The following is a 27853-nucleotide window of genomic DNA, read 5'->3' as shown; positions in this document are numbered from 1 at the left end:
TTTGAATGTGTTTGTGGAAGAGAATGGGTTTAGACTTTAGATGTGTGATAACTTAAAAGACAACAAAACTTCCTATGAGAAAATAAAACTGCACAATATTATACAGAACATGTGTCATGGCTGAATTAATTATTTTATGTTTCAGGGGAGGGGTGTGAAGAGTCTGTTAACTGGGTAGGCTGGACCCTTGATGGCAGTTTTGTTGCCCCTGCATTTAAATGTTCCTTAAATTAAACAAATGACATATTATAGTGGAAATAGTAGCTGTAGCAGTTGTAGTTACCAACTACAACTGCTAGTGTCTAATTGCTTGATCATTAGATATTTGATTGAATATGTTATTGTCAATTAAATTGTCATAAATGGTTATAGGTTAATTCACATATAAGGCATCTGTAGATTACCTTAATCATTGTTGCTCACGGGTTTATACAGGATTATGGTGGCATAGGCAATTCTTATATTCAATTATATTGAATGCCATTTTAGGAGTAAATATATGATTTATTATAAATAAAGTTACTTCTATATCTTTGTAATAATACAACAAGCATAAAATATCATTTTAATTTCTAATATTGCTTGTCTGATTATTGGGACATAAATTCACAATGGGGACACCATAGTCTCCACTATTAATTTCGAACACATCCATGTACAAGTATTTCTATAAAGCCCAAGTGTGCTTCCAAGACACAAGCAGCAGATTTCTTTGCCTACACAGCCACATGGTTTTATACAAGACAAAGAGCAAATGGACTGAGGTTAACCAAATGAAAAGGAGAGGTGTAAAAGTTGGTCAAACGAATGTGAAGACGAGCAGAGAGAGGAGAAAGTGTCGCCATATGCCAGGGTTGGGATCAGACAAATAAAATGTTACCTTGCCTTCACAATGGTTAACTACACACAAATGAATCACTAATGGAGCCCTCATTCACAGTGTCACGCATTGGCACTCAAAGGCCCACATCTGAATGACCCAGAGAGACATTCACACAGAAGGGCCAATAAATGTCCACGGAGGTGGGCGGGACCTGGGCCGTGTGAGGTTTGGGTGCAGGGTTTTCCAAGTTGTGCTTTGGAAACTGGGGGTCCGCCCCTGTCCCCTTCTGTGCAGCAAAGGCTTTATCTGTGTCTGAATGGTGGGCTTGTCCCTCAATCTGTGGCCCACGACTTTGCCAGATTTCGAATGATTTTCCAATGGTGATTTAGGTTGTTGTGTGTGCATTCACTCAGCCCTTTTCTACCGCTATTCTTTCGCTGCTTTTGTGTTGTATTCCAGAGTGCGCTCGGCTGTACGACAACAACTACACATGCATCATGTGACTTAGCAACAGAGGACAAAGGCGTAATCATCTTTTCTAGTCTGCACTACCATTTTGAGAATAAATTAAAGGCATATTCATTTTCAGCCTATTATGGTCTGACGATAGCTCAGATTAAGTGTGGAGGCTCAAACCGTGCTCTTGCGTCTGAGGTTCTTATTTGACTGTTTACCCCAAAGATTTAACTTTCATTTTCTATTTACTTCACTGTGCACCAGATCAGATAAAAATCAGCCACAACAAATGTGCCGACAACTGTTATCAGAGTGCATCATCTTGGAGATAAGGTGTGCTTTACTGCTAAAAATGTCAACAAGTAAAAGACAAATCTTGTACAAAACAACCTTTGAATAAATATGTCTAATAGCTATTTGTCAATGTTAATTATTGTTTACCATCATAAGATATTATTCACATTAAATCCTTTCACAAATTTTACCCATTGCATCTTAAGTCAAAACAATCCTTCACTCAATACATCTCAATAATGATGATTTGTATTGTAAAAGACAGATGTTTTGCTCATAAAATGCAAGCATGTGTATAATCTTATGTGTAATAAATGACAATGCAGGCAGCACCACCAGACTATGGGCGCTATTGAACTTCTATGCAACAATGACTTTTTCCATAACAAATAATGTAATTACACTGAAAAAGAAAATCAATGCCTATTACAGCTTTAATTGGTGCTGTAAATCTTAGAATGTAGTTTTCAGTGTGAATGCACAAGTATAGTTGGGGTGGAGTGTGGCTGAGATTCTAGCACCTTTTAATTGACCAAAAACAAATGTATTTTAATGCATTTGCTTGTAGAAGGTGTTATGTTTGTGACTCTAAATTGTTTGGTCCGACTGTTTTGAATCAAGATTACTCATGACAACACATTTGAGCATCAACATTTTTATCTCCTCTGTGGATGAAATTTGCTTTTAAAATGTGCCATCAAATTAAATTGAAACTTCAGTTTGTTTGCAAAAACATTCATAAAAGATTGTGCCTGATATTTAAAACGGCACGTTTACTATTCATTTTCTACTGTTTTAGTCCTAGCAGGAGGTGCAGGTGGCTGGAGCCAGTTCCATCATTATGGATCTGAGGTGGTGCTCTCTGGACAATGGTCAGTTAGTCACAGAGTCAACTCACATTCACTCTTTCTTGAATTTACCCAATGTATCCATCCATGCATGTCTTTGCACCGTGGACGCACTGCCACTCTATAGCAGCTGAGGTTCCAGGTCTCCTCAGAGGAGGTGGTTGATGTAGAGTGCTGACCTATCTGCCAATGTCTATTCCTAGTATAAATAAACACTTCATTTACAGATGTCCATCAAATGGCCTCCTTTTATGTTGAGTTAAAGTAAGTATAAAATGCAGTAGATTCAGTCGATATAAAACCTTATTGGACCTGTTGCACAGTCACTTTTTCATGCCTTAGGGTAGATAATCCTTCTCTAAAATTGGAAAATTTTTCTTTGACTTTTTTATAAGTCTCATTTCATTTCTGCTTGCACCATCCTCAAAGCCCAGAGCTTAAAGTCTTTAGTGAACAAAAGTGTGTTGGGGAAGCATGTTAACATTTAAACAAAACCACTGATAGCGTTTGTTTTAGACGGAGTGCACAATGCTTCTGCGGTTCTTCTAAAGTAGGTCAACACGGTGAAATCAGACATTTTGGGAACTGAACACAATGGAGGCTCATGTGAGGCAGTGGCATGTATCAGTGTGTAAACTCAAGTGAATGTTTGATGGCGAGACAACAGGGATATATTTGTGTTAATGTTTTATAAGTGTTCATTTATCAAGGCGTGGCGGTCGCTGTGTGTTTGAATGTTTAATGACGGTTCGAGAAGCGCGTGGCTGTTTATGCCTCAGTGCGTCTTTGTTGCTGGGGCACTCCTGAGGCTGACCTGTGGGCTCCAAGTGTGGTGGCCATATATGTGTGTTTGTGAACAAGGGAGGAGGGGGGAGGGATGGGGGACTTGGTTGGGCCAGGGGAGTCATAAAAGATTCAGCTCCTCGGGTCGTATTGTTGCGCAGATAACAAATGTTTCCATTTAGTGATCATGCATGAGTTATAACTCCCTGGACAAGGCTGCTGCCGTTTGGGCGAGTGCTCTGCTAGATTTGTGTGTCCTCTCTGTGTTAGCATCTTGTCGCTAACAAGCAGGCAGACCTTGGAAAGTGGTCCGCACAAACTTACGGCTATCAGGTATTAATAGTGGATGGAAGGATCGATCACTAAAACATTTTTACATCATGTACTTCTGTTTGGCCCATTTATTTTAAATATAGTTAGTTTTTAGGTTAACTTTCACTTACACAAGACTCTTAGTTGAATGACAGGTCAAACAGCTGCCACAATTCACAGCAGACTTGCCTGACACACTTGTCTGCTTCTTGCTGCGCCAGACAGACTAATGCATTTTCATTTAAAACAATCTATGACTACTTTGTGCATTAGTGTTTTTTTTTTGTTTTTTTTTGTTTTTTAACCAAACATTAGAGCTTAATGTGAAAGATTTAAATGTATATAATTTGTCAAGCCTGTAACAGTGTTGTTTTTCCACCCACACATTGGTGGCATTTTCAAATGTGTTTTCAGCATCTTAAGTTGTATAAGCTTTTGAATTGAACGCTGAAATGTATTTTCACATATCAGACATAACATTTTCATCACAGACTCATTTTAGCTTTTGTTTGTGGATGGGATATATTAGGCATCACAAAAACATTGTGTTCTCAAAAGTGAATAATTAAAAAGAGGAAAAACTTGTTAGTGATGACAAGGGCCATAATGTGCCACAGTTAGTGTAGTACAACATTAAATTAGATTCTGATTCTAAGAAAAATGTGTAATACAATACAATTTCAATTAAAAATTGTTACTATGTGGTCTTATAATTGTTCCATCAAGGTCATTCTAAGTAACTATTCAGGAAGGTTCAGTGGCTATTTTTTTACAACCTTTGCCATCTTCTCTACACGCATAGTTTTTATAACTGTAACTTTGGTGGGATTTTCCCAGTCTGCAGTGGTCAGTATTTAGTGTACTGTCAAACTGAAGATAAAAGAGTAATGTTTGGCTCAAATCCAACAGATTAAGTACCAATTGTAGATCACATTGCTGAAGAATGATGAATAATGGACCTTTTATAGAAACTGAAAACTAATGGCATATAACTTGACATAACGACCTATATGGAGCCACAGTATGTTGGTGGTCATAATGTTTTGTCAGATCTGTGTGGATATGGGTAACCTTGTTGACAGTGTAAAGCTACAAAGCATTTTTTTCCTCGGGTGAGCACAAAGACAAATTCTTGTCCATCAATGAGATCTTCACTTTGAGCCTCACACGCAGCCGGACAGACAGATGAAACACAGATAGACAGAGCACTATTATGCAGAAAGCTCTCTATTCCAATTGATCACAGGCACGAAATTCAGAACAAAAGGGAAATATTGCACCTCAAAGAGCAGAGACCTTCTAACAGAATGCCTAAACGTGCGCGCCGTCCTCTGCCTACACTTTTGAAGCCTTTGTGACGTTGAATGAGTTATAATTTCAGAGGGGGCTGTGAAAGCACACATATCGAACACTTCAAACCCAGGGTCTAATCAGAGGCTTCAGAGCCTAAAGCCCACCCACTCCCCCTGCTCATCTGCTGTCTGCTGCTCCTGGTGGCCAAAGGGAAGGACCAACCCAATCAACAGAAATAATTAAAAGCATTACACTAATGGAAAATTTCTGTTCTAGGCATTTCAAAATGTATGGATGGAGAGTGGGTTTGCATTTTGTTTGCTACTAGGGAAGGTAGTCTCCTACTCTCCTATAATAGCAATAGATTACTGTATAGTGGGTTGAAAATGTACAAGCTGTCTTTCATTCACTTTTCATAAGACTTGTTGTAGCTAATCTTATGGTTTGCTTGTTTAGTTAGATATAACAATATAATATGAATTTTGGTGTTACATCTTACAGGTATTGTAACCCCTCCAGACTTACTACACACTGCACATACCTTGGTATTGGTGGCAGTACTACATGGAGCAATGGAGGAAAGAGTACCGTGGTACATTCTTGTATTGGAGTTTCAAGAAATATCACGGGGTGAACCATTTACCTTAAAAAACCTGAAATGACTTCTTTTACTGTAAACATGGTTACACTTTTAGCTCAGTGTAATCCAATCTCTACTGTACAGTACACGTTCTGCCCATGCTACTGGCAAAGTCATAGGACCAAGGTCACAATGAGTCTGTCAATGCTATTACACTGAAACATGTGTCCCACTTGTGTTGAATTTGCAGAAATGGTAGAGTTGTGATTTTGGTTGGCGTTATACTGCTGTAAGTGCCAGAATAGGGTGACTCTTGGGATTGGATGGTGCTAGCTCAGCTCAGGTCAGCTCAGTGTGATTGGCCCTTGTGTCCTCTGCTAGTTTCCGTGGTTAAGGACAAGACTGGCTGATCCTGGATCTGCGTCCCTGGGGTGTAGGTGGTGACATGGCCGATGGCGACGACTCTGCTGAAATATTAAAGCTAATGGGATCTGGACTTTGTGTGAAGCTGTGAATAGATAATATATTTCATTAACAACAGACATGGACTGTTATTGAACAAACTCTACAATGGAGTAGGGGGGAAAACAGGTGAGAAGCACAGACAAATGATAAAAATGAGGGGCTGTTAAGATCCCTCAGCTGCCAATAAGTAGGCGCCCAACACACAGTGCTCCACTCAGACACACAGCGGCTTGAAGCTATCATACACATCGCCTGCAGCACAATACAGCTCGTTAGTGGAAACATGCTCAAAACGAGTCCCTTTCCCTCTCTCAACCCCTCCATCTCTCTAGCACTTGTCAATGTTATTATTTCCAAATGAATACACACAAATGGAGAACATTGTCTGACAGAATATGCTATAAATACACCCAATGACAAACACTCAGAGATGCTCAACTAGCAACTCTGTATTTAGCGAGGGAGGGCGACAACATCTACAATTAAAAATACAGTGACAAGGAAATGTATACATTGTAAATTAAATGTATATATGCAACATTTTGAGATAATGAGTTGTATGGATTATGAATATCTAAGGCAAAGACACGCAAAACATCACTACAAACCAAAGGCGTGGATGATTAATTGTCTCTTTTTACACCAATGACAAGAGACTCCACAGTAGTATAGTAACAAAGGCAGTCACTTTCTGAGTCCTGAAACAATGGATATCTTTGGAAACAGAGAAAACTGGTATTTCCAAAGTGATGCTAAGACAGTATTTTTGAACATCTTTTTTTTGCAATGAATGGATAGACATTGGCGCTTGGACCCTGACAGGTAAAGATGCCAGTAATAGAAACATATTTTATTGGTCCCTGAAACAAAGGAGAAGATGGAGAGGTTGAGGTGGCTTATGGTTTGGCTTTGATGATGAGACTGGTATAATATTTCTCTTTTTAAATAGGGGTAGGGTTAATAAACCTCTTTTCAAACACTGCCTTTTTGTAATTTTTTTGTTTCTGTTTTACAGTGTTAAATATGATAAACTAATTGAACTAACTGAAAGGTTATGCCATAATAATGGAGGGGAGAAATAATGGATTTCATATTAGTGGCTTAAGACATCAGTGAAAATAAGACAAAGACGGGCAGTGATGGGATGGCAGTGAAGAGTCACACAGGACAGGAATGAGGAAATACAATATTCCTGGTTGAGTGTGGTCTTCAGCTTCATGTGCATTCAGTAGTTGATTCACATTCTCTTTAGAGGGTGTCTTAATACCCTCCTCACTGTGTTACGATGGGTTGGCAGTCCTTTTCCCACTATCAAAGAGTCATTCAAATATGTGTAATGACCCATGGTAAATTACCGTGAAGATATTCAGTTCTATGTTCCAAGTGCACACAAACACCTGAGAAGTCTAACAAATGGCTTTAGTATGAAATATAAATATAAATTTTGTATTAGCCGCAGAAACTACAAATGTAGATCTTTTAAGTTTGTTCGTAACACCCTCATTAAGCAGACCTCAGCAAACAAATGACTTTGACCAAGATTAAGATGTTAAAACCATTTCTACATAGTGTAAATAACTCTAGTTATCCAGCCCGACTCTTCCATATTGTGGTATGAGAATGAGGTAGGTGAAGTTTTATTATGCTGGAGCATGAACCACAATTAAAAATACAGGAGCGGAGCAGCTGTGTGCGCACCACCACCGAGAGCGATGCTTGTTGAGGAGACGTGCGAGGAGAGTGTTGAAATCAGTGTAGCTCTGAGCCGCTCTGGGCGTTCATTTAAATTATGGATCTCAGCGCTCTGTCACTGCCTCACACATTTACACACAGAAGGCGGACGTGGCTGTAAGATATAGACACACAGCACTGTTTTATCACCCACGTTAATTAAAATCAGACAGACGTTTTCAGCGACATAAGTTGAGGAGCTCATTTCCATTCTGTATGAGGGTGGAGGGGGGAAACTAGGGCATGCTTTGGAGGAGCGCCACCTTCACTGTCCTATAAGGATGAGGAATGAGTGACAGGCGTGGGACAGGAGAGAGGAGGACAGGTAGAAGGAGATTGCCCCCCTCCATCTTGTTTGTTATGCCCCTGAAACACACACACACAAACAGTACACGCAACGCAATGCCACGCCAAAGTGTCAAACTGTGACTTGTCATCCATCAGCTCTCCAAAGGCTTGAAGTGGGACAGTCCCGGCGGTCACTAATTCAGAGCTCCAGTATTGAGCGTGTCGTCCCACAAGAGGACCTTTCACACTTCTAATGAGTGTAAATGCCTCTCTTCTGCCCAGAGCTACTGCAGATTCAGCACAAATAATAGACTAGTTTCATCATATCTGCAATATTATAGACTGACCAGCAACCTTTCTATTGAGACTAGGACTAGAACTTCCAAGACTTCTTTAAATATATCTGCAGTGGTTTAGACTGACCAAAATATTTCTTTTACATTTGTGTATTTCTAGTCTCAATTCCATAAATTAAGCCAACTGTGTTAACAATTTTTTCTTTCTGGCCACTATGTTTCGGATAAGACATATGTAAGCAAAAAGAGGGTGAAGCGTTTAATGCAGCTCTATGCCCAAATCTTGACCCATTTCTCCTTCCCGTCCCGGCCTTTGCTGTGCTCCAAGTGAGTGGCAGATGAAATTAACCAATTAGTGAAGTGTGAACTCTCAAAGGAAACTTAAATCCTTAGGTCCTATATTACGCAAAATTTACTCTTGAGCTTTAACCCAGGTTACCTTCTCAAAAACATACCTGGAGTTTTGTTTTGTTTCATTTACACATGCTTGAGTAATACTTTATTATTAGTCTGTCTACATCTTCAAAGCTTAATATGTTTTCCATTGTGATGTCATGAAAGCGTAAGTTTTCAAATTACCAGCTACCTTTTACCTTTAATTCAATAGAGGTTGGCAATTCCAGGGCTCACTCAAATAATTCTAGTTAAGGTGTATGGAGATAAAAAACACACAGTTCCTGTATTACCACCTGACATCACAAGGTAGAACAGTGTGTTTTCTGTTTGAGAGAAAAACTCAACCTAAATATGCAGGGTTTGTGGGTTAAGCATTTGAATGAAACAAAACACAACTTCAGGTATGTTTGTGGTGAGGAGACAACATTATAACAAAGATCAGCAAATAGTCTTATATGGACCCTTAACCCAAAAGACATATTGTTTTGGTCTCCGGAATACACCATGATTGCTTGTAGGTTTATCGAGCATGGTTATAATTCAGTGTCTACACCTATTTGTTCAGCCTTGACTTTAATATATTCTTTTCTTTTCACTTTTCCCTCAGCAATTCTCCTGCCTCCAGCATTCAGCAATTTGCATGTTGATTTGACATGTGTTTTAGTGTGGGATGTCCCCCTGATACAATCCCTTCAATTTATCCAGGCTTGGGACCAATAAAAAATCCATTCGCCTGTGACAGCATGTGCCTATTCTTCAGTCAAACAAACAATGAAGCAGGAATGACCTTCATATTTCATCTACAGTACTATTTTCCACACTTGAATTATTATAAGATGAAACAAATGCAGATGTTACTTTAGGGAGCACTTATATGCATACATCTTTTATTAATGATCCTTAACAACAGGCGATTGAGAGTAAAACATTTACATCTATACCACATTTAGTTCATTTGATGTGCCTGTTTAAAATGCTGCTTCGTGTTCAGACTGGGGTTGTGTGGGGTTTTTATCGGCCCTCTAGTGGATCACACAGGCACATTTAAATAATCTGTCTTTTATTTAAATGATACACACATGTATTTTACCTACTGCTAACCATCAGACCTTAAGGGACATACGCAAACACTTTGAGCCAATTTCCCCAAACCCACCTCTCTACCGCTGCCCTGCAAGATGTAAGGATTTAGAGGAATTTGTCTGCCAAGGGGAGCTGTGCTGGATTTCATCATTCAAATGTGTTATTCTTACGCCTGAGGACAATTTATCATGTTTTAGTTAAGACTCACTACTAGTTTCACCCATAAGAAACATAAGAGCATTTTCCGACTCCTATATGAAAGTGTGATGAATTAAAATAACATGGAAAAGGTCACTGTGGCAATATCAAAGAGGAGGGCGCAGCATAAAACAGAGAGCTTTGAAGTTCAGAAGTGACACAAATCTAAATGTTACTCAAATGCACAATTTTAACCAAGCCAGCGCTGCATTTGTTATCAGGGAGTGGTTCAAGGACTTTAGCTCGGAGGTCATCAGAATCCTCAATGCAAAATAGAACAAAAAGTTTTACTATAAAGGATAACTAGAGGAATATCTGGCAACAAATTAGGTTAATTGGCTATCTGTGCAACTCAAAGCACAGGCAGAGTTTTTGTGTTAGTAAATTAGATGTATGGGATTGTCTGATCTTTGGGCCCTTAAGCGACACCGAAAGACAAGAGGTAGTACTTTTGTGATTACTGCTCAGAGCTGGGTAGAGAAGCCAAAATGTTAATCAACTTAGAGTAACATTCTTTAAAATATTGTTACTCAAGTAGAAGTAAAAAGTTGTGACCTAAATAATTACTCAAAAAAGAATAAAAAATATTTGGAGGAACTACTACTTGAATTATTTAAAATGAGATTTATGATTGATGAATTATTCTAATCGGACGGACAAAATAATTCACAAATTGAGGTATTTTCAAAGAACAAAGTAAGAGTGTTTTACTCAAGTAAGTGTGCTGTTACTTCAAACTAAATATAAGTGAAAGTAAAAGTCTTGTCAGAAAACTAAAGTGTACAATTGATTCAAAACTTGTGCAAGTGATGTCAGTGAGTACTACCCACCTCTGTTACTGCTTATCAAGATCTCAGAAGTCAACTAAATCTGCAGTCTGAGATTTAGCTGCAACTGCATATCTGATACTCATGTCTCAACCAACCAACAAAAAGAAAAAAATAAATAAATAAATTCCTCCGCAAAACTATCTTTTTATTGATCAACTTGACTTTCTTTTCATCATTTATTTTTTTTTTGTCTGTATCACCTGAAACACTTGGGTGACACTTGCACAGATGGGTTGGACAAGACTATACCAACATCCTAAAAGTATGTCTCTAAGTCTCAAATGACAATTAAGTACAAGAGAAATGTGCGTGTAACTCGTGTTTAGTGACAGAAGGCTGAACAAAGGAAAGATGATCCAGGCTGTCATTATGGTCTGAATGCTTGAATCTCCCACAGCTTCAAAGACCAGTGCACTGACCCGGACTGACCACTATTGACAAAATGAGATGTTGAGCGATTTGAAATATGACTGGGAACAAAAGAGAAATGCCAAAATGTGCCTTGGTAGAGAACAGTGGAAGAGAAGGAGGGAAGAAAAGTGTTCAAGAGAAACAGGTAGGCCAATATGCTGCAAATGTGAATTGAATTTAAAGGGCCCATATCACACTATTTTCTGATCTATGTTATAATGTTGTTTCCTTATTAAAAGCTTACCAGGAGTTGTGTTTTGTTTTATTCAGACATGTTTAACACAAACTCTGCATATTTAGAGTTATTTTCTCAAACAGAAAACACTCTATTCCACCTTGTGATGTCATGTGGTAATACAGGTAGTGTTCCATTGTGTTTTGAAGGAGCTGTTAACTTGAAAATTACCACTAAATTACATCACAAGGTGGAATAGGGCATTTTCAGCTTTGGAGATGTTGATGCTAATAATAAAGCATTACTCAAATGTGTAAATGATACAAAACACAACTCCAGGTATCTTTTAGAGGAGGTAACAACATTATAACATGGCTTAAAGCTCACAAGAGCCAATTTTGCTTAATGTAGAACCTTTAAGGATCCTGACATAAAAGTCTACGACATAATAAGAATTCTAGTAAAAAATGAAATTATTACATCTGTAGGTTTGGTACTAGAAATATCATTTTAAACGTGAAAAGATCCTCAAAATGTTGCAATGTTTTAATAGAAAGTATAATACCAGTCTGGTGCATTATTAAATCAATAATTTCCAAACACGACCAGTCGTGGATCACCACATTCATTTATTTATTCATCTGTAGCCTATAACTCGTCTGTTATGGAAACTAAACTACACAGTCACAATCATGAAAATAATCCTGAATGCAGTGAAAGTGCCGGTCATTTGGGTGTTTATTGCGCGTGTTAAGCAGACTTTCGGAGTGTCTCGTTAGAAGATGACCTCGTGGGACTTTGCTGGTTGCGTGCTCGTGACCGGAGGGGTTCGTGGCTACAATGTGACTCCCGCAGCTCGGATCTATTCTGAGCCGTTTAGCGAGGAAAACTCTCATGGCTTTTGTCTACAGTGGACTATGGCGCAGCACGAGGCTCTTTGATGCTTTTGATGCGCCTCATTAACAGTTTAAATTTACACCTGCCTCACGCATTCCTGCGGGAGCCCTCCTCAAGCGCGCGGGATGTTTGTTCTGCGTAACGAGCCTTGTGGACATCTCCTGTCGATGCTATTGGTTTTAAACGTTTTTGCATTAGCTCTTTCACTTGCAGTCTGTGTTATAAGTATATAGGCCTATCATGGATCTACCTGTCCATTAGCGTTAAAGCAAGTAAGTTAATTCTTTGTATGGGCATGGTCTTAAGTGAGAGTGTGACTATTCAACACATCTAAGAATCAATAATCCGAAGAAAGTCGTCCTCTCGTGGAGAAAAGCACTGGCTTAAACTTGTGATGATGTTGAGTGGCACTGCACTATATAAAGCTAATATGAGAGTGTGAGCAGTGCTCATTGAAGTTAATTGGACTTGATTGATCAGCGCACACAAACTGGTACATAGGCTAAACTAATCAGCCCACTAGAGCCAGTTAGAAACGCACTTAAAATTCACGTCGAAGGAAAAGCAGGCTGTGAGTTCACTGCTGGGAGCCATTCTTCTGAGTTAATAAATGCAAACATTTGTTCCTGATGGCTCACTTAACCTCTTAATTTATGTATGACCACCAGAGTCCCATTCATGCAGGAGGCATCGGTCAAACAGACCTTCATAGAAAGGCACCGCACGGCCCCTTTCCCTCTTTCATCCCCGCTGTAATAACTGCGTAAAGAGCGCTGCTGCGCAGCCAGATCTGGCGCTCAAACGCGCCTAATTGTTCTGCGTATTGACAAGTTGGTTCCGGTGTATTACTGATTTTCCAGTCCGTCGTGCCAGAGCTCAGGCTGGGCTGGGACATCTGTAGGGGGTCAGGGGTGAGGGTAGCCCCGGAGCTCCGTCCATCTGCCCAACAAATACCCACGTCTTCTGACGCAAGCGCTAAACAGTCCTAATAGCCCATATTACAGTCGCATTGAGCACTAATGAGAAGAATACAACAGGCCTATTAACTTATCAATGAACACTGCCTCTTATAAATGATCGCACACAGAGGGATGGGAATAACAGTGGCAAAGCTTTATTATGCCCAAATCTGAGTGCAATCACAGGATATCAGTTCAAATCAGGGCCACACGAACTTTAGATGGTTTCCTAATCCATCTCTAATCTTTAAGGACAACTCTGAGTTGTGTCCTTAATGTGGATTTTACCAAAAATATGCAGAGGCACAGCCTTCAGGAGTTAGTTTAGGCTTGAGCACTGTTTAAATATAAATGCAGTTAAAATTACACAGTGCATGCAAATGACACAGCCGCAAACCCTGTACAAGTCAGGCCATTTTTTTTTCTTTTCGACAACTTAAGTTTTGCTTTTGCAGTTTGTGAGGACCCCACACACCTTTGAGTTAAATTAAAACATTTTAAGAGAAATGGTTGTATCCCCAGACCATACCATGTCAGACATGGATTTTACACATGAGCCTAGTTTGGTCCTCTACAAACAGTTTAAAATTAACTTAAAAAAAAAAAAAAATTAAATAAGTTAAAATCAGGTACAGCACCTTTTAATGTGTGTTTGGGTAACTTTATTACCTACAGTAGGCCATATTCCAGTATGGGTTCTTCATCTTTCTCCATCACCCTCACCAAGGCACAAAAAGCTAACATACACATTACATTATATAGACATTCAAAATATACAAATGAAATAATGTTTATCATGACCATAAGTCATTCTATGTTGAATTGGAACCGAAGCAAAAAAAAACAACAACCCAAATTTAAGTACTTTTTATATATCTCCACACATGGATCCATACTCCTGGACCACATCAGTCTGTGATAAAGACCTTGTTTTAGGATGCAATTAGAATTCTAGAGGCTTTCTCATGCACTGGTCGATTTCACTAGTTCCCATGTGCAGTGATGATATCTGGGTTTAGAAGAACCTGTCTGTAGCCCCCCCAGTCCCAGGCCGCCATCCCCTCCCACGAAACCAGACAAAGAGACTGTAGCTCTGGCGGAACGAACTGCGTTTGGCCCACTCATTGCGTTTGTTAGCCCCTCTGAGACCCTGAATATAGAACAGCTATTCTATCTAATGAGGCAGAACTTCATGGCTGCCTCTATAAAACTTTGTCAGCCTTCTGTTCTCTGGCAACAAAAGCCTGATTTTTTTAAAGACTTTCACCCATTTTATTTTTCTCTCTGACACACAAACTGTTCGGATGAATCGAGCGCGGGCTTTTTCCTGGTGGTGACGTGAGACAAGTGTTGCAAACAAAGACAATGTGGAGAAATAGGCCGCTTATAGTGGAGAGGAGCGATCAGGGAGTACGCCTCCGCTGGGACGCCTTTGATGACACAGGCTGTAGTTTTATGAAATAGCCTACATTTGGCTTTGTGTCGAGGCTCACTGAGGAACTGTCACTGCCTGCGTTTTCTCCTCTTTTATTTTGTAATATAGGAATGAATATACTCAGAAGGTCAACCTCTAATTTTCCTATTTCTCGTTTATTGTGAACATAGATAATTGGGTGCAGCCTACTGAGTGTGTTTGGGAGCATGCGTGGAGCAGCATGTTTACATAGTTTGTTTTCTGCTTTGGTGGCAATAGGAGCCTCCAAATGTGGCACACTCAGAAGATGTTTTATCTTTAGTCCTGCAACCATTACACTTTATAATACTTTCAGGTGCAAACACAAGTGTGCATTCAAAGTAGAGTGCAGGTAGAAGGAACAGAAAATTTTTCATCTGTAGTAAAAGCATATTGTTAAGGAGAATAACAATTGGGGATTAGTATTTAAGAAGTACTTAAGCTTATCTTGGGATTCTATGTCTAAATACCATTGGTTTCATCTGGTCTGATTAGGGAAACCGGCATGCTTACGTTGTTTCCTTCTGAGCTAGAGATCGACCAATATGGGTTTTTTCATAGCCGATTATTTAGAACCCAAAGGAACCATCCGATAAGGTCTCCCGGTATGTAGTGCTGATATATAATTTTTATTGATTACAAACTCATCTACCACCCTACTTTGCCACAAACCCGATAAGACACCAGTGCAGTCCCATTTTGTGCAGTGTCTTCTTCAAATAAAGTTTTCAAATTAAGCTTACATGCATTTAAGGCAAAAAAAAACAACTATCAATATTTCGGTCTAGCTTTATTCTAAGCACATGTATTTGTTGATAGCATTTGTGTAATTCAGTAATAATAAAGTCCAATCACTATTTGGGAATCAATTGTAAATAAGATGTATAGTGACTATAATGACAGCAAGATTACTGACAAAAGTGCAGAAATGCCATTTTATACCATTATTTGGAAGTTTACAACATATATTATGTGTATTAGCTCTGTTTGCATATACAGTACTTCAACAACATTCATGGTATTATCAATATTTTGATAATCTGCCCTCCTCTATCTGTGAGACGCATTTTGAATAACCAAATCGGATTTGTACTTTATCAAAACATCATTATTGCATTATTCAGTTTTCCATAAAGCACTATTCATTTGCATATGCGATTATCTGCAGAGAACAAACAGCATGTGGACTTTGACATCAAAGATCACCTCCAGAGCAGTGCCTCTTCTACAGCATCACTATTGGTCTGTATATCTATCTACCCCACCTGACCACAGTGACTGATGCAGCGGATGTGAGAAATGGTTTTGTCCTTTAGCAGATAGCCCATTTTAGTGAGCACATTGTCTTTGCAGGCTCGCCTCATTAGCCTCCTCACGGCCTGCATGAACAATCAAGGCTGGGCTGCTAAAAAATTGATTAGCCTTATAGTGCCCGATAGATATATGTGCACTCTTCTTACTTTGGTACGTTTTGGTTTGGGTATAAATCTATAGCGATGGGAATATAGTTTATACCCAGAGGAAAACAGTGGAGTCTCTTCAAAGGCTCATTCAGAGAGGTACTGTTTGTGGCGTCCATGTTTTGCATTGTTGTACACGGGGCATATGCTGTTCAAAGAGAATTGTATAGCATTGTTTATTGAGGGTGACTCTATAAACAGGGGAGCTATGTTGTGTGAGAGGAGAGCTGCGACACTGAGCTTTACAGCCAGCTGGACCTGAGCTACCTGTACAATCCTCTTTAGTCATATTAATATAGCTCCAGCTCTAAATAGCACTGCAGGGACTCGAAACAGGGAAGGCGATGCAAGAAAGGGAGTGAGGAAAGGTAGGAAGGAAGAAGGAGATAAGATGGAAGAATTATAAAGAGTGGGAGTTGAAGGCACAATCCCACCTTGGCACCTATGCACTCAGTGGTTGTCTTCAGTGACTCAGAGACAACGTGAAGTAGGTTACTGGGTTGGTAAAAGTGAAAGAGCTAATAAGACTCAAAATGTTTTAATACACAGTGGGATTTGCAGCAGAGCACATGCATAAAAGTTTGTCTGTGATACTGGAATCCTTTATGAAAATGCAAACCAAAAGTGTGTCTTATTCGTTTGACAGCTCATCTCTTGAGCATTTTGTTCAGCTGATTGTTAAGGAAAAGTCGACATGCGCTTTTAAACTATTCAGTATCTAATTCCAGAAAGAGAAAGTAACAGTTTATGAAATGTTCTTGGTAGCTTGATTAATCCACCCTGAGAAGCTTTTTCTTTTCAGATTTGTCTTAGACAGAGGGCAGTTACTAGAATCTGCTGCTACAATGTACTTGGTAGGACGATTAATGCTAGATGGTCTGCTCTGCCGGTACTGATTTGACAGCACTGGCTAAACTGTTTTTATTTATTACTGTTTTACTTTTTTTGTGGTAGGTTGAGATACTAACTTCATCACTTTGTAGGACCTATCAAAGCAGACCTTCCCTTCAGAGTATGCTATCTAGCATCAACTTTTAGGACCTCCTGTTAGTGAAGTGTATAGTCCCCACATGTGGTGCAAGAGGTCAAAGGTCATTCTTCAACATAAAGCCGAAATCTGTAGTCACAAGTAGTGAGCCTGTAACTGGTTATTAAGAAGTCATGTTGTCCTCTAACTGCAATATTTAAGGACAACCATTAAAAGTACTAAGTACTAAATGAATAACTTGTAATATTTGAGATGACTATTATATAAATGTCAAATTGCAGTCTGTCCCAGATTTCTTTCCCAAAACTGAAGGGCAATTATGAAAAAAGTAATATCAATTAATTTGCACAATATAATAGAAATAATAAGATTGCCATTGGTCTTGCTTTTGCAGTTTAACTACAATATGAGCCACTGTCTTAAATTCCTTTACTTGTTATCAATATCCTTAATAGTTTTTCATGTTTAACAAAGCAATCCCAGGGGCACAATGCATATGGCCCTGGGGCCATAACAGTTAAGTGTGGAGGTGGAGTCTGAAAGTACTGTTATTCTTCTAAAACAAAATCTATATTATTGAAGATCAGGCAAACTGTAGGATGGGGGCATAAATGGGAATGCAAAACATAGCACTGTTGTCCAAAGGCATTGAAAGAGAGAAGATAAGTTGAGAGAGCAGGACTCAGCCTCACAAATTTAAAGACGTATGGTTAAGTAAAGTGATTTAGCCACGGAGACGAACAAAGGGTGAGACATAACTTCACATGAGTGATATGCAGACGCCTGGCACTCCCCTCCTCCACGCTTCTCTTAACTCATCCAGTCCATCTGTTCATCCCAAGCACGGTACAATCTGGCTCATAGAGCCATCAGGTGTGCACAGCGAGCCCCCGCAGTCTTTCACTGGATCACACTGCTGCCACTGTCACCTCCTGTCATAATAAGAACTGGAAGAGGAGAGTCAGCAATAGTAACACTGGCTCAAAATAGCATACATGCTTCATTCACACTTGCACTCAAACCACACATCAAATTGGGACCAAATCCAGAACTAAACCTAAATTTGCGTAGCAAAACCAGCAAGAGCACAGTGCATTCACACGTACAGTATATCCTATAGTTCGTTTCTGGTTTGAGCCGTTTGGTCCTGTTCTAGTCCTAGTTTAGTCTTGCTTTTGTTTTGGTCCAGCTCTAAGTTTAGTCCCAGGTTTAATGCTAATTTTATGTTGTGTGTATGCAAGTGTGAACATCAATATCAGGCTAAACCCAGGACCAACACCTGAAATGCAGTGTGAATACAGTCATAGAAACACACTTGTGGCCTCATATAGGGCCTGTGTAATAAGAGACCTGCCACTTTGATTTAACTTTTCCTTACTGGTGTCATTCTTTCAGGTAATTAACATTTGGCTTTGTGCTGAAAGATGTCATCAAACGTCATTGCAATATAAGCTTGGGCATACATTGCCACTTCTTTCAGGGGCTGGATTATAAAGCAACTATAGAAGATGAGAGATCTGAAGTATCAATACATGTTATGTTGAACTGAGACTGGACTAACTGTATAAAGCACACCAGATGGACTAGCACAATATTCTTGTGACCTTCTGGACCTTCTGGACCTTGCTGGATGTAGTTTATTCTTTAACTCTAGTCTGAAATATTGTTAGTATCACATATTCACATTATAACATAATTGCTACATGTTGATAAAAAACAATGGTGAAAAGCAAATGGTAATGACATAAAAGGTTGTATAATGTTCTCTGGGGGTAGACTTTAAAACGGCCTTAAACATTCACAGATTCACATTGCTCCAGACACAGCCTTAATTCCTCCACTCGAGTTTCTACTCTCGGGGCACATTTGTGTTGGTTCCTCCATATATCGTCCTTTTATTCGCGTGATGTGTGAATCTGTATCCCAGTGACCTCTCCTGAATCACGCCCAAATGCCAGCGATGGAAACAGCTAAACAAAGCCAATGAATGGAAGAATAAGATTGGGGAGTGGGCGGAGTTTGGAGGAATAGCCTCTATGCGAGCTTTAAATCATCATTGGAAACTCATTAGAAAGCTGGCTGGGGCGGGCGGAGACGGCCGCACAGATTGCGCGCTCCTCACTACAATACTGGTAATGAAGTGGAAGCGAAGAGGGAGTGTCCCAGGACAGATTTCTTTGCACTAGTTACTCCACTAGCCCTAAACTTTCCCCTCAATCTGTGCGAGAGGGTAAAAAGCTGTATTCATGAGATGTTAACCGTTTTGTTTGTCGGGAGGAATTTATTCAAAGTGTTGCAGCTATCAGCGCCAGATGGGCTGGAAGGTGATGGATGGGCACAGAAGTTAACTAAGAGAATGGCGCTGCAGAATAGAGGAGAATAAATGTTTAATGTAACTGGACGTTATCAATCTGGAGTCATTCTGGTGCCAGTCTCCGCCGGCTGCTCTCTCCACATTAGTTGCCAGACTCGCCTCAACCTCTCTAGCGCTATATAGTCTATACTTATAGTTAGCTATAATTGCCCTGTGACATCCACACTGGATCGAAACTATAAGTGATTGCAATTGTGTCTATAACCTGCTATAATGCACATGTGGCTTCATGTTGCAATATATGATACCCCCTTAATAAACACTTTATCCCGCTTCTCACGTGTTGCGCGGAAGTGCACCCATAATCTCCTTGTCTCAATTTCTTAAATTCTGCATTGTCAGCAGAGTTACATGATTTCAGATGTGTGCCACGTAGAAATGTTGTGACCCAAATTTCTCTAGTCTACACAAGTAACTGTATTTTTGCCGTATCCCACTTCATGCAGAAAAGGTTAATTAAACTGCGTACCACTTTAACATGTACTCAGTTTAACAGACATACATTTCAAGCACAATAACCACAATGCAGGTCTACGGGTGAAGTGCTCTCTGTTAAAGACCGACGCGAAGTTTTAAGTGTTGCTCTCTGATGGACGCTTTCAGTCCTAATCATTGTCATCAATAGGAGAGGATGAGGCCATTACTCTGACGAGCCTGGAGTGCACGCTCTCCACTGGGAGGCGATAATTGGATAATTAGTGATGGGAACCAATTAGGACAGTGCTGCTCGGGATGGCACGCGAGTTAACCAAAGGTTATCCAAGACGGGCGAGCGCGCGGCTGAAGGGGGTCCAGAGTATGATCGATTATCTTAGAGGACCCCCCCGTAACTCAAGCAACTTCTGTTTTTATCCTGCTGCCCCTGAGTCCACTGTCTCCCCACACTGCTTATCTGTGGGACAAAAGATACCAAATCGCCTATTTCCATCTGAATGAGATAAGCTCCAACAAGAGGCACGGATCGGGCGAGCGGCTCAGACCCCGAATACCCTGCGATCACTCGAGCAAATGGGTACACAATGGTGAAGTAAGCCCAAGTGGACGTGAGGGAGGGGTCTAAAGATATATTTATATATGTTAAAGAAAATGCTAATATGTCCCGTGAAGAATAGAGGGATTTTAGAACTCTCTCTAATTCTGCTATTGTTGAACTCGCGTGCAGACGGGCGAGAGTGACACGGTGGTCACGTGAGAGACGTCTTTTAGGTGTAGTGAGCTTTCCTTGGATGTATAAGCCTGTCCAACACAAGCACCACAACTGTCCCTTTCTTATTCTATAGGCTATGGCGCGCTCACGTGCACGCGCAATTTTTTAATCCGGGACCCTTTGTGCGTAAAGAACATTTTGAGCGCGCTGCGTGACTGAGAGAATGTGGAGCATTTTTAAATGCCTATAGACTATAAATGTAGTGAAAAGAAGTAAACATTACCATTCATAGAAATGAAAACATTGTTAGCAAGCTTCACTCAAGACAGTTTGGAGTGAAAGGCCTTGTATACACCAACACAGTCTCACATATTCATCATAGAACTATTCTTTAACTGTTCATGGCCAGAGTAGTGGGTAGCTGCTTTATTAAACAACACAACGCCGTTAAAGAAACCTACATTATAGGCATATGCTATGCCTGAAAATGATGAATGGTGAAGTAAACAGAATTTTCCACGATAGCCTATCTCTCTCTTCATCAGTCCAACTTAAGTGATGTGAATCTATAGACCCGTGCCAAACTCTGTTGCCTCTATACATTTCAGTCTGCAAAATTCTTATTTAAATAATTAACACGCTACACTTTAATTTACATCCTACTTTTATGTTAAGATGAAGTTTAATGCATGATGGGTGCAAGACCCTGTGGACTGGAAATGCTGGATCAACAACATTCCCATACTTATGTAACAACAACTTTGACCACTTGGGTTTTCAAACTCATTACTTTCATAGGCTGTAGTTTGCTGATATAGGCTAAGTAGTAATCCAGATTTTATTTTATTATTTTTTTTTGTCATGACCTGCATCTAACGTGCAGACTGATGCACAGGCCACTCTTCATTCAGGTGTCCGCTCTTTGACTTTCTGTGGCAGATGGGTTCTTTATGAAACATGCCAACTTATATTAGCTTCCACTGCAACGCAAGTGTTGCCTCTGAAAGGCCCGTTGTGGGTGGAAAAGAGGGGGAGATGGGGCCGGATTGGGCAGAGAAGAAAATATAAGAACATTTCTTAAAGAGCCGTGACGGGGCCCCGGTCGTTTTCTAAATGTATTTTAATAGTAGAGACCCCAATGTCCAGGCCAATTCATCTCCCATCTTCTCACAATGAAAAGAGTCATGCTGAACCGGGTAGCTCTGTACAAAGGGGGGCGATGAGGGGCCTTGGCTCATTATGCTGCAGTTAGACATAGAAGTGCGTGTAGACGGCGGGGGTTAGGGTCCCCACCGACCCGCACAAGGGCCACAATACCGGCGTGGACTGCTGCAAAGAAAGACCCTGCCATGCCATTATCCCGCTGCTACTAACGAGGGCTTCATATGCCTTTGATATAATCTCACTATTGAGATCCCCTAAATCCCCCCTGCGTTTTCATCCAAATCCCATTTGTAACGGGCTCCAGAATGACCGTGTTGGATCGTTTGTGTCTTCACCTGCAACGCTCTGTTCTGGCAGGCGAGGCCGGGAAGAGGCTTTAATTAAAAACACCCTTGTCTGCCCTCACAAGACATCACGTGAGCAGTCAAATTATAGTAGGCTATAGTCATTTTGATATGATCTCTCTTTGGAGATCACCTAATAATTAGCCTAGGCTACTAGATTACAGCACACAGGGGGTGTAGAATATGAGCGGAGCAAATTTGTGGGATTTATTAATTTGAATAAAATAAACAATAAAAGCTCTATTAGTACATTGTTGGACTGTTGCTTGTGCTTGTTGTGGTGCGTCAGCTGAAATAAACAGGTAAAGGTTGAAGAGATTGCAAAACACGTCCAGTGAATGTGCGAAAAGTAATGTTGGAGCAGATACGCAGTGGAGAGGTCATGGGTACAGCCTTTGATCCCGTGTGGTGTGATACGCACACAAGACGCGTGGATCTAGCTGGACAGTTTTAAGCATGCATCTCTTTACATTCAGCGCGCGCCTATGATTCCCGAGCAGACTTTCCATTGAGATGCTTTGTCCTCTACTCAGGGACACTGCGCATCTCTGTTCTCCCCTCCACCGGCGCGCATTCAAAAGACCCAGGACTATAAACAAGAACAGAAACTAAAGATGTATTAAATCAAGTCCCGTGTTTAGCCCACATAGCTATTGGATGCCAAGTTTCTCTGCACAGTCTAGGAATCTCAAAACAGGGCTTAGCGGTCTTTCAGAAGTCCCCCTTTCCCCAGTCAAAGCGCGGATTGGTCACAGCGCCGCTCATTTGCATGCCTCGCCGTATAAACCCTCCCGCAGACACTGCAGCCCTCTTGCGCTGTGAGCACCTCCACAGACTGAAGAGAGAGAGGAGCGCATCAGTGCGCTTTCAGACATATGGAGTATTTATCACAGGCTTTTCAATAGGCAAAAGCGAAACCAAGAGAGAAACGGGAACTTGGAAAGGAGTTTTTGTGTGTTTTTGTATTTTATATTAACATCAAAGTGGAATTTGTTTGTTTAAATCTCTTTAATAGAATAAGTTTGTCAATATGGGTGAAACAGGGTGGAAAGGACTGGTGTTCCTTGTGTGTGCCTGTATGACTGTTGTCACACGCGGAAAGACAGTGAAATATCAGACATTTGAGGAAGACGCACCGGGTACAGTGATTGGAAACTTGGCCAAGGACATGTCCGCCTCTGGTTCCAGGAGCAGCTTTAGGATGATGAAACAGTTCAACTCTTCCCTCATCCGACTCCGGGAGAGCGACGGCCAACTCAGCATCGCAGAGAGGATCGACCGCGAACGCCTCTGCAAACACAGCCAGCTCTGCCTCATCTCTTTTGACGTGGTGAGTTTCTCCAAAGAGCAATTCAAACTCATTCACGTTGAGGTGGAGGTCAAGGACATCAATGACAACTCCCCTGAGTTTCCACGGAAAGAGTCCAGCCTCGAGATCTCAGAGAACACCGCGGTTGGCACGCGCATCCCACTGGACTTTGCCGTGGACCCAGATGTGGGCTCTAATTACATCCAGAGCTATCAAATCTCCGTGAACAGTCACTTTTCTATTGACGTCTTGAGCAGGGCCGACGGGGTTAAATATGCAGAGCTGGTGCTTATGAAGGAGTTGGACCGTGAGACGCAGGCGTCTTACGCGCTAGAACTTGTGGCAATGGATGGTGGCACCCCGTCCCGCTCTGGAACCACACGCATCAACATTAAGGTAAAAGACTACAATGATAACAGCCCTGTGTTTGACCGGAGCAGCTTCTCTGTGGAACTGGCAGAGGACGCGCCCGTGGGCACGCTGCTGCTGGACCTAAACGCAGAGGACCCGGACGAGGGGTTAAATGGAGAGGTGGTCTATGGCTTTGGAAACCAGGTGCCACAGGAGATTCGCCAGTTATTCCGCGTGGACAGAAAGACCGGGCGTCTGACACTTGAGAGTCCAGTGGACTTTGAGACCAAAAACACGTATGAGTTTGATGTCCAGGCTACTGACCTGGGTCCGAACCCGAGCCCTGCCATCTGCAAAATCGTGGTCCAAGTGCAAGACGTGAATGATAACGCACCAGAGATTTCGATCAGTCCCATGACGTCCATTACAGCCGGCATTGCTTACGTCACAGAAGCCGCTGCGCGCGAAAGCTTTGTGGCGCTAGTGAGCACCTCAGACCGTGACTCTGGTGCTAATGGACAGGTGCACTGTACGCTTTATGGGCACGAGCACTTCCGGTTACAGCAGGCCTATGAGGACAGCTTCATGATTGTAAGTACAAGTGCCCTCGACCGCGAGAAGATACCTGAGTACAATCTGACTATTGTGGCTGAAGACCTTGGCTCGCCTCCCTTCAGGACCATTACGCATTACACCATCCGCCTGACTGATGAAAACGACAACGCACCTGTGTTCACCAAAGCGTTGTATGATGTGGCAGTAACTGAAAACAATGCACCCGGTGCCTACATCACCACTGTGGTAGCGCATGACCAGGACCTGGGAGCAAATGGAAAGGTCAGCTACAAACTTGCAGACACCTACTTCATGGGTTCTCCCATATCAACTTTCGTTAGCCTCGACCCAGCAAGTGGCTCATTATATGCCCTCCGAAGTTTTAACTTTGAGCTCGTGAAGCAGCTGGAGTTACGAGTTATCGCCAGTGATGGCGGGTCCCCACCTCTGGCTGGTAGTGCCTCTGTTTACATCAGGATTGTGGACCAGAACGATAACGCGCCCGTGATCACGCAGCCTGCACTGCACAACGGAACAGCAGAGATCTCACTACCACGAGAGTCCCCAAGTGGCTACATCGTAACCAGGGTGGAGGCGCGAGATGCGGATGAAGGGGTGAACGCAGAGATGTCCTTTGCTCTTGCCTCCAGTGACTCCACTGCATTCGCTGTGAACAAAGCTACAGGGGATGTTTACCTGAACCACGCCCTCTCCCATGACGTCGACGAGATGCTGCGCGTTACCATCACTGTCAGTGACAACGGGCGGCCAGCACTCAGTTCTACTGCAACTGTGCACTTTTTGATCGTGGCGGGTGCGCCGCCGAGCGACCGCTCAGTGTATGAGACAGAGAGCGGGGCGCCCTTACACGTGCAGTGGGACTTGTCCGTGGTGATCATTGTGGTCCTCGCGGGCAGCTGCACTCTGCTGCTGCTGGCCATCATCCTCATCGCCACCACGTGCAACCGGCGCAAGCGCGACAAGAGTGAGGAGGACACCGAGTCTTACCACGAGAAGGGCACTTTAGAGCGGGGCAGAGGTCACGTGGCGGACAACCCGCTGCTCCCGCTGCATTCGACCACAGGAGGCTCTGTGACCTTTGATGGACACTCCTACACTAGCCAGCCTGGATTCAGCTCTGCTCATCCCGGGAGCACTGACATGTGCTCGGCCTCTGAGGACGGCAGCGAGGCGCCCTGTGTCTACGACTCAGACAGCAACAACAAGCGCACTGGGAACAAGCACGAGGTGAGTTCAACAGTACAGCCGGGTTTTTTGTGTGTGTGTGTGTGTGTGTGCGCGTGCGTGCGTGCGTGTGCAAGGGAGATGGCATGCGTTCTACACAGAAACACAGTAGTACCCCTCGAGACCCTCTCTAACTTCTGCGTCTCTCTCACAGGGATACTCCACGCTCCCAGGCTACGGCAACGGCAAAGAGGCGGTGCGCCCCATCACCATCTGGAAGGGCAACTCTTACACCACTATATCTGCTCGGGATCCAGTTTTTAGCGGCAAAGACAGTGGCAAAGGAGACAGTGACTTCAATGACAGCGACAGTGACGTGAGCGCAGATACTTTGAAGAAAGAAGGAGTTGTGGTTCCACCCATGGGCACACAAAATGGTAAAGAAGCTCTGCCTACACCCACATGCATATTATGAACTGTACACTGGCATCATTTTGCTATTTTACTCTAAAGTACAAGTGCCACAGCTATTGTTACAAACGTTAAAACTGCCCATACTAAAATATGCTGCATGAGCTAGAAATAAATACATGCAACCATTTGTTAGTGAAATGGAATGCGCAACATTGTGTACAGTAAATTTAACTGCATGTCTTCTTCTCTGCAGCTCTGTGGGCGTGCACCAGTGAATGTAAGGTCTTGGGTCATTCAGACCGCTGCTGGAGTCCTACAGCTGTCAGAGCCCACGCGGGACCCTCCCCCTCTCCAGCCCCCACTCTGACCTCCTTCAGCAGTTTACCCAAGACAGCCTCACTGCCCCGGGACCCCAACCGCAGGGACAACTATTACCAAGCTCACATCCCCAAAACCGTGGGTCTGCAGAGTGTCTATGAGAAGGTCCTGCACAGAGAGTATGACTACATGCTAGTGACCCCTCCCAGACCTGTGCGAGTGCAAGAGATCAGTGAAGTCAGCATCCCTGTGTACACGCCAACCCCAACACACTGCCCCACCAATAATGATGTTTAAAGACTGAGCACATTTCACCCACACTTAGGGAAATATATCAAGGACTAATTAATTTATAAAGACAAGAGAATAATGTATTTGATAATATTATGGAGACTGTGAATATGTTTTATTATTTGTTTTATTTTGTTTAATGTAAATTCTACATGAAGTCCATTCAATCACTTGTTGGACATGAAGTGTATAATATTGCAAGATTTGTACATAAGAGTTTATTTTTATAAAGTTATAATTAAGATGTGTATATATGACATTGTAATTATTGACCTTTAAGCATGCTTATATTTAAAATTGCCTCAAACATGTGCACTTTGAGGCAGTGGTCCCTGAGTGTATCAGGTGAAAAGACTTGAATGCGATTGTGATTTTTTTTTATTATCACAAATTCTGATAAATAAACTCTGAAATGGTATTAATTAACTTTCTTACAATTATTAAACCCCTATGTTGGTAATGGGCTGGTTCAAATATAATATTCTATATAAAAAAAAAAAAATTCAGTCATATTTTCTTATCTTTTTAGCTATATTAAGGTTAGTCTGTTAGTCCTCGTGTAAGCAGCTGTATGAACTGAATAGTTCAGTCCAGATGTAGTCTTCATTTTGTAGACTACTGATTTACAAGGGTTAGGTTTCAATAGACTTAATGCGCTAAAATACAGCCCGTTTAGCTTAGACCCGGTTAGGAGTGGGCATACAGTCAATAGTGTGGGCAGAGCTTTGCAGTTGGTGTGTATGACACTCGTCTGTCAACAGGCGTCGCTGTTTGTACAGTGAGGCGAGCCTTTGTCCTTGCAGCTGACTGTGGAAGGTCAGTCAGGCTTTTTTCAGTGAAAACCACTTTGCTGGGAGTGCGCCAGAGCAGAGAGTCACCTCAAGAATACCAAGAGCGCAATCACAGTACCACCATGTCTTTCTGTCATAGATTTTATAAGTACTTATTTTTGCCAAAGACGTGTCCAAGCTATTTGTAGGTGTTGAGTTATGCCTTGATTGCCATTTTGTAAATGAATTAATTCCGCCAGTCACCTGCGCGCCCATTGGACGAAGCCTGAAAAGTGAGAGAGAATGAGACAGAAACTGAGCCGTGGAAGTTGAAACCATATACATCAGACACCCAAACACAAGGCATTTTTGCTGAATAACACAAAGTCCTTGTGGAAATCTTTCTAGAACACAGCCCACTTTCAATTATTTGTCCCAGTGCCAAATGCGCTGCTGTGCGCCTTTACGTAATCCCTCATTATCATCCAAGCATTCAGGACATTTTTTATTAAGTGCACCGCGATCCGTGACACAAATGTCTAAGATACAGATAAGAGTGAGGGGGTCTCAAAGCTCTGGGAGTGTACATACTGTTTAGAGAAAACACGCGAC

General features: G+C 41.8%; 2 protein-coding genes across 2 annotated transcripts in view; both read left to right on the top strand.

Moving 5' to 3' along the window:
* The window catches only part of LOC110173547 (leukocyte cell-derived chemotaxin 1), a 57598-nt gene that overhangs the window by 16850 nt on the left and 12895 nt on the right, over nt 1-27853 (top strand). The window lies entirely within an intron of this gene.
* LOC110173565 (protocadherin-8) lies at nt 23079-26685 on the top strand. Its single transcript, XM_020939594.2, has 3 exons — nt 23079-25511; nt 25663-25885; nt 26116-26685. The coding sequence occupies exons 1-3, from the start codon at nt 23079-23081 to the stop codon at nt 26475-26477; spliced, it is 3018 nt and encodes a 1005-aa protein (XP_020795253.1). The 3' UTR covers nt 26478-26685.

The sequence above is a fragment of the Boleophthalmus pectinirostris genome, unplaced genomic scaffold (assembly GCF_026225935.1).
Source record: "Boleophthalmus pectinirostris isolate CB_2022bp ecotype Guang Dong unplaced genomic scaffold, ASM2622593v1 HiC_scaffold_16, whole genome shotgun sequence".
Lineage (NCBI taxonomy): Eukaryota > Metazoa > Chordata > Actinopteri > Gobiiformes > Gobiidae > Boleophthalmus > Boleophthalmus pectinirostris.
The sequence above is the reverse complement of the archived record's forward strand: the minus strand, read 5'-3'. Positions and strand labels throughout refer to the sequence as shown.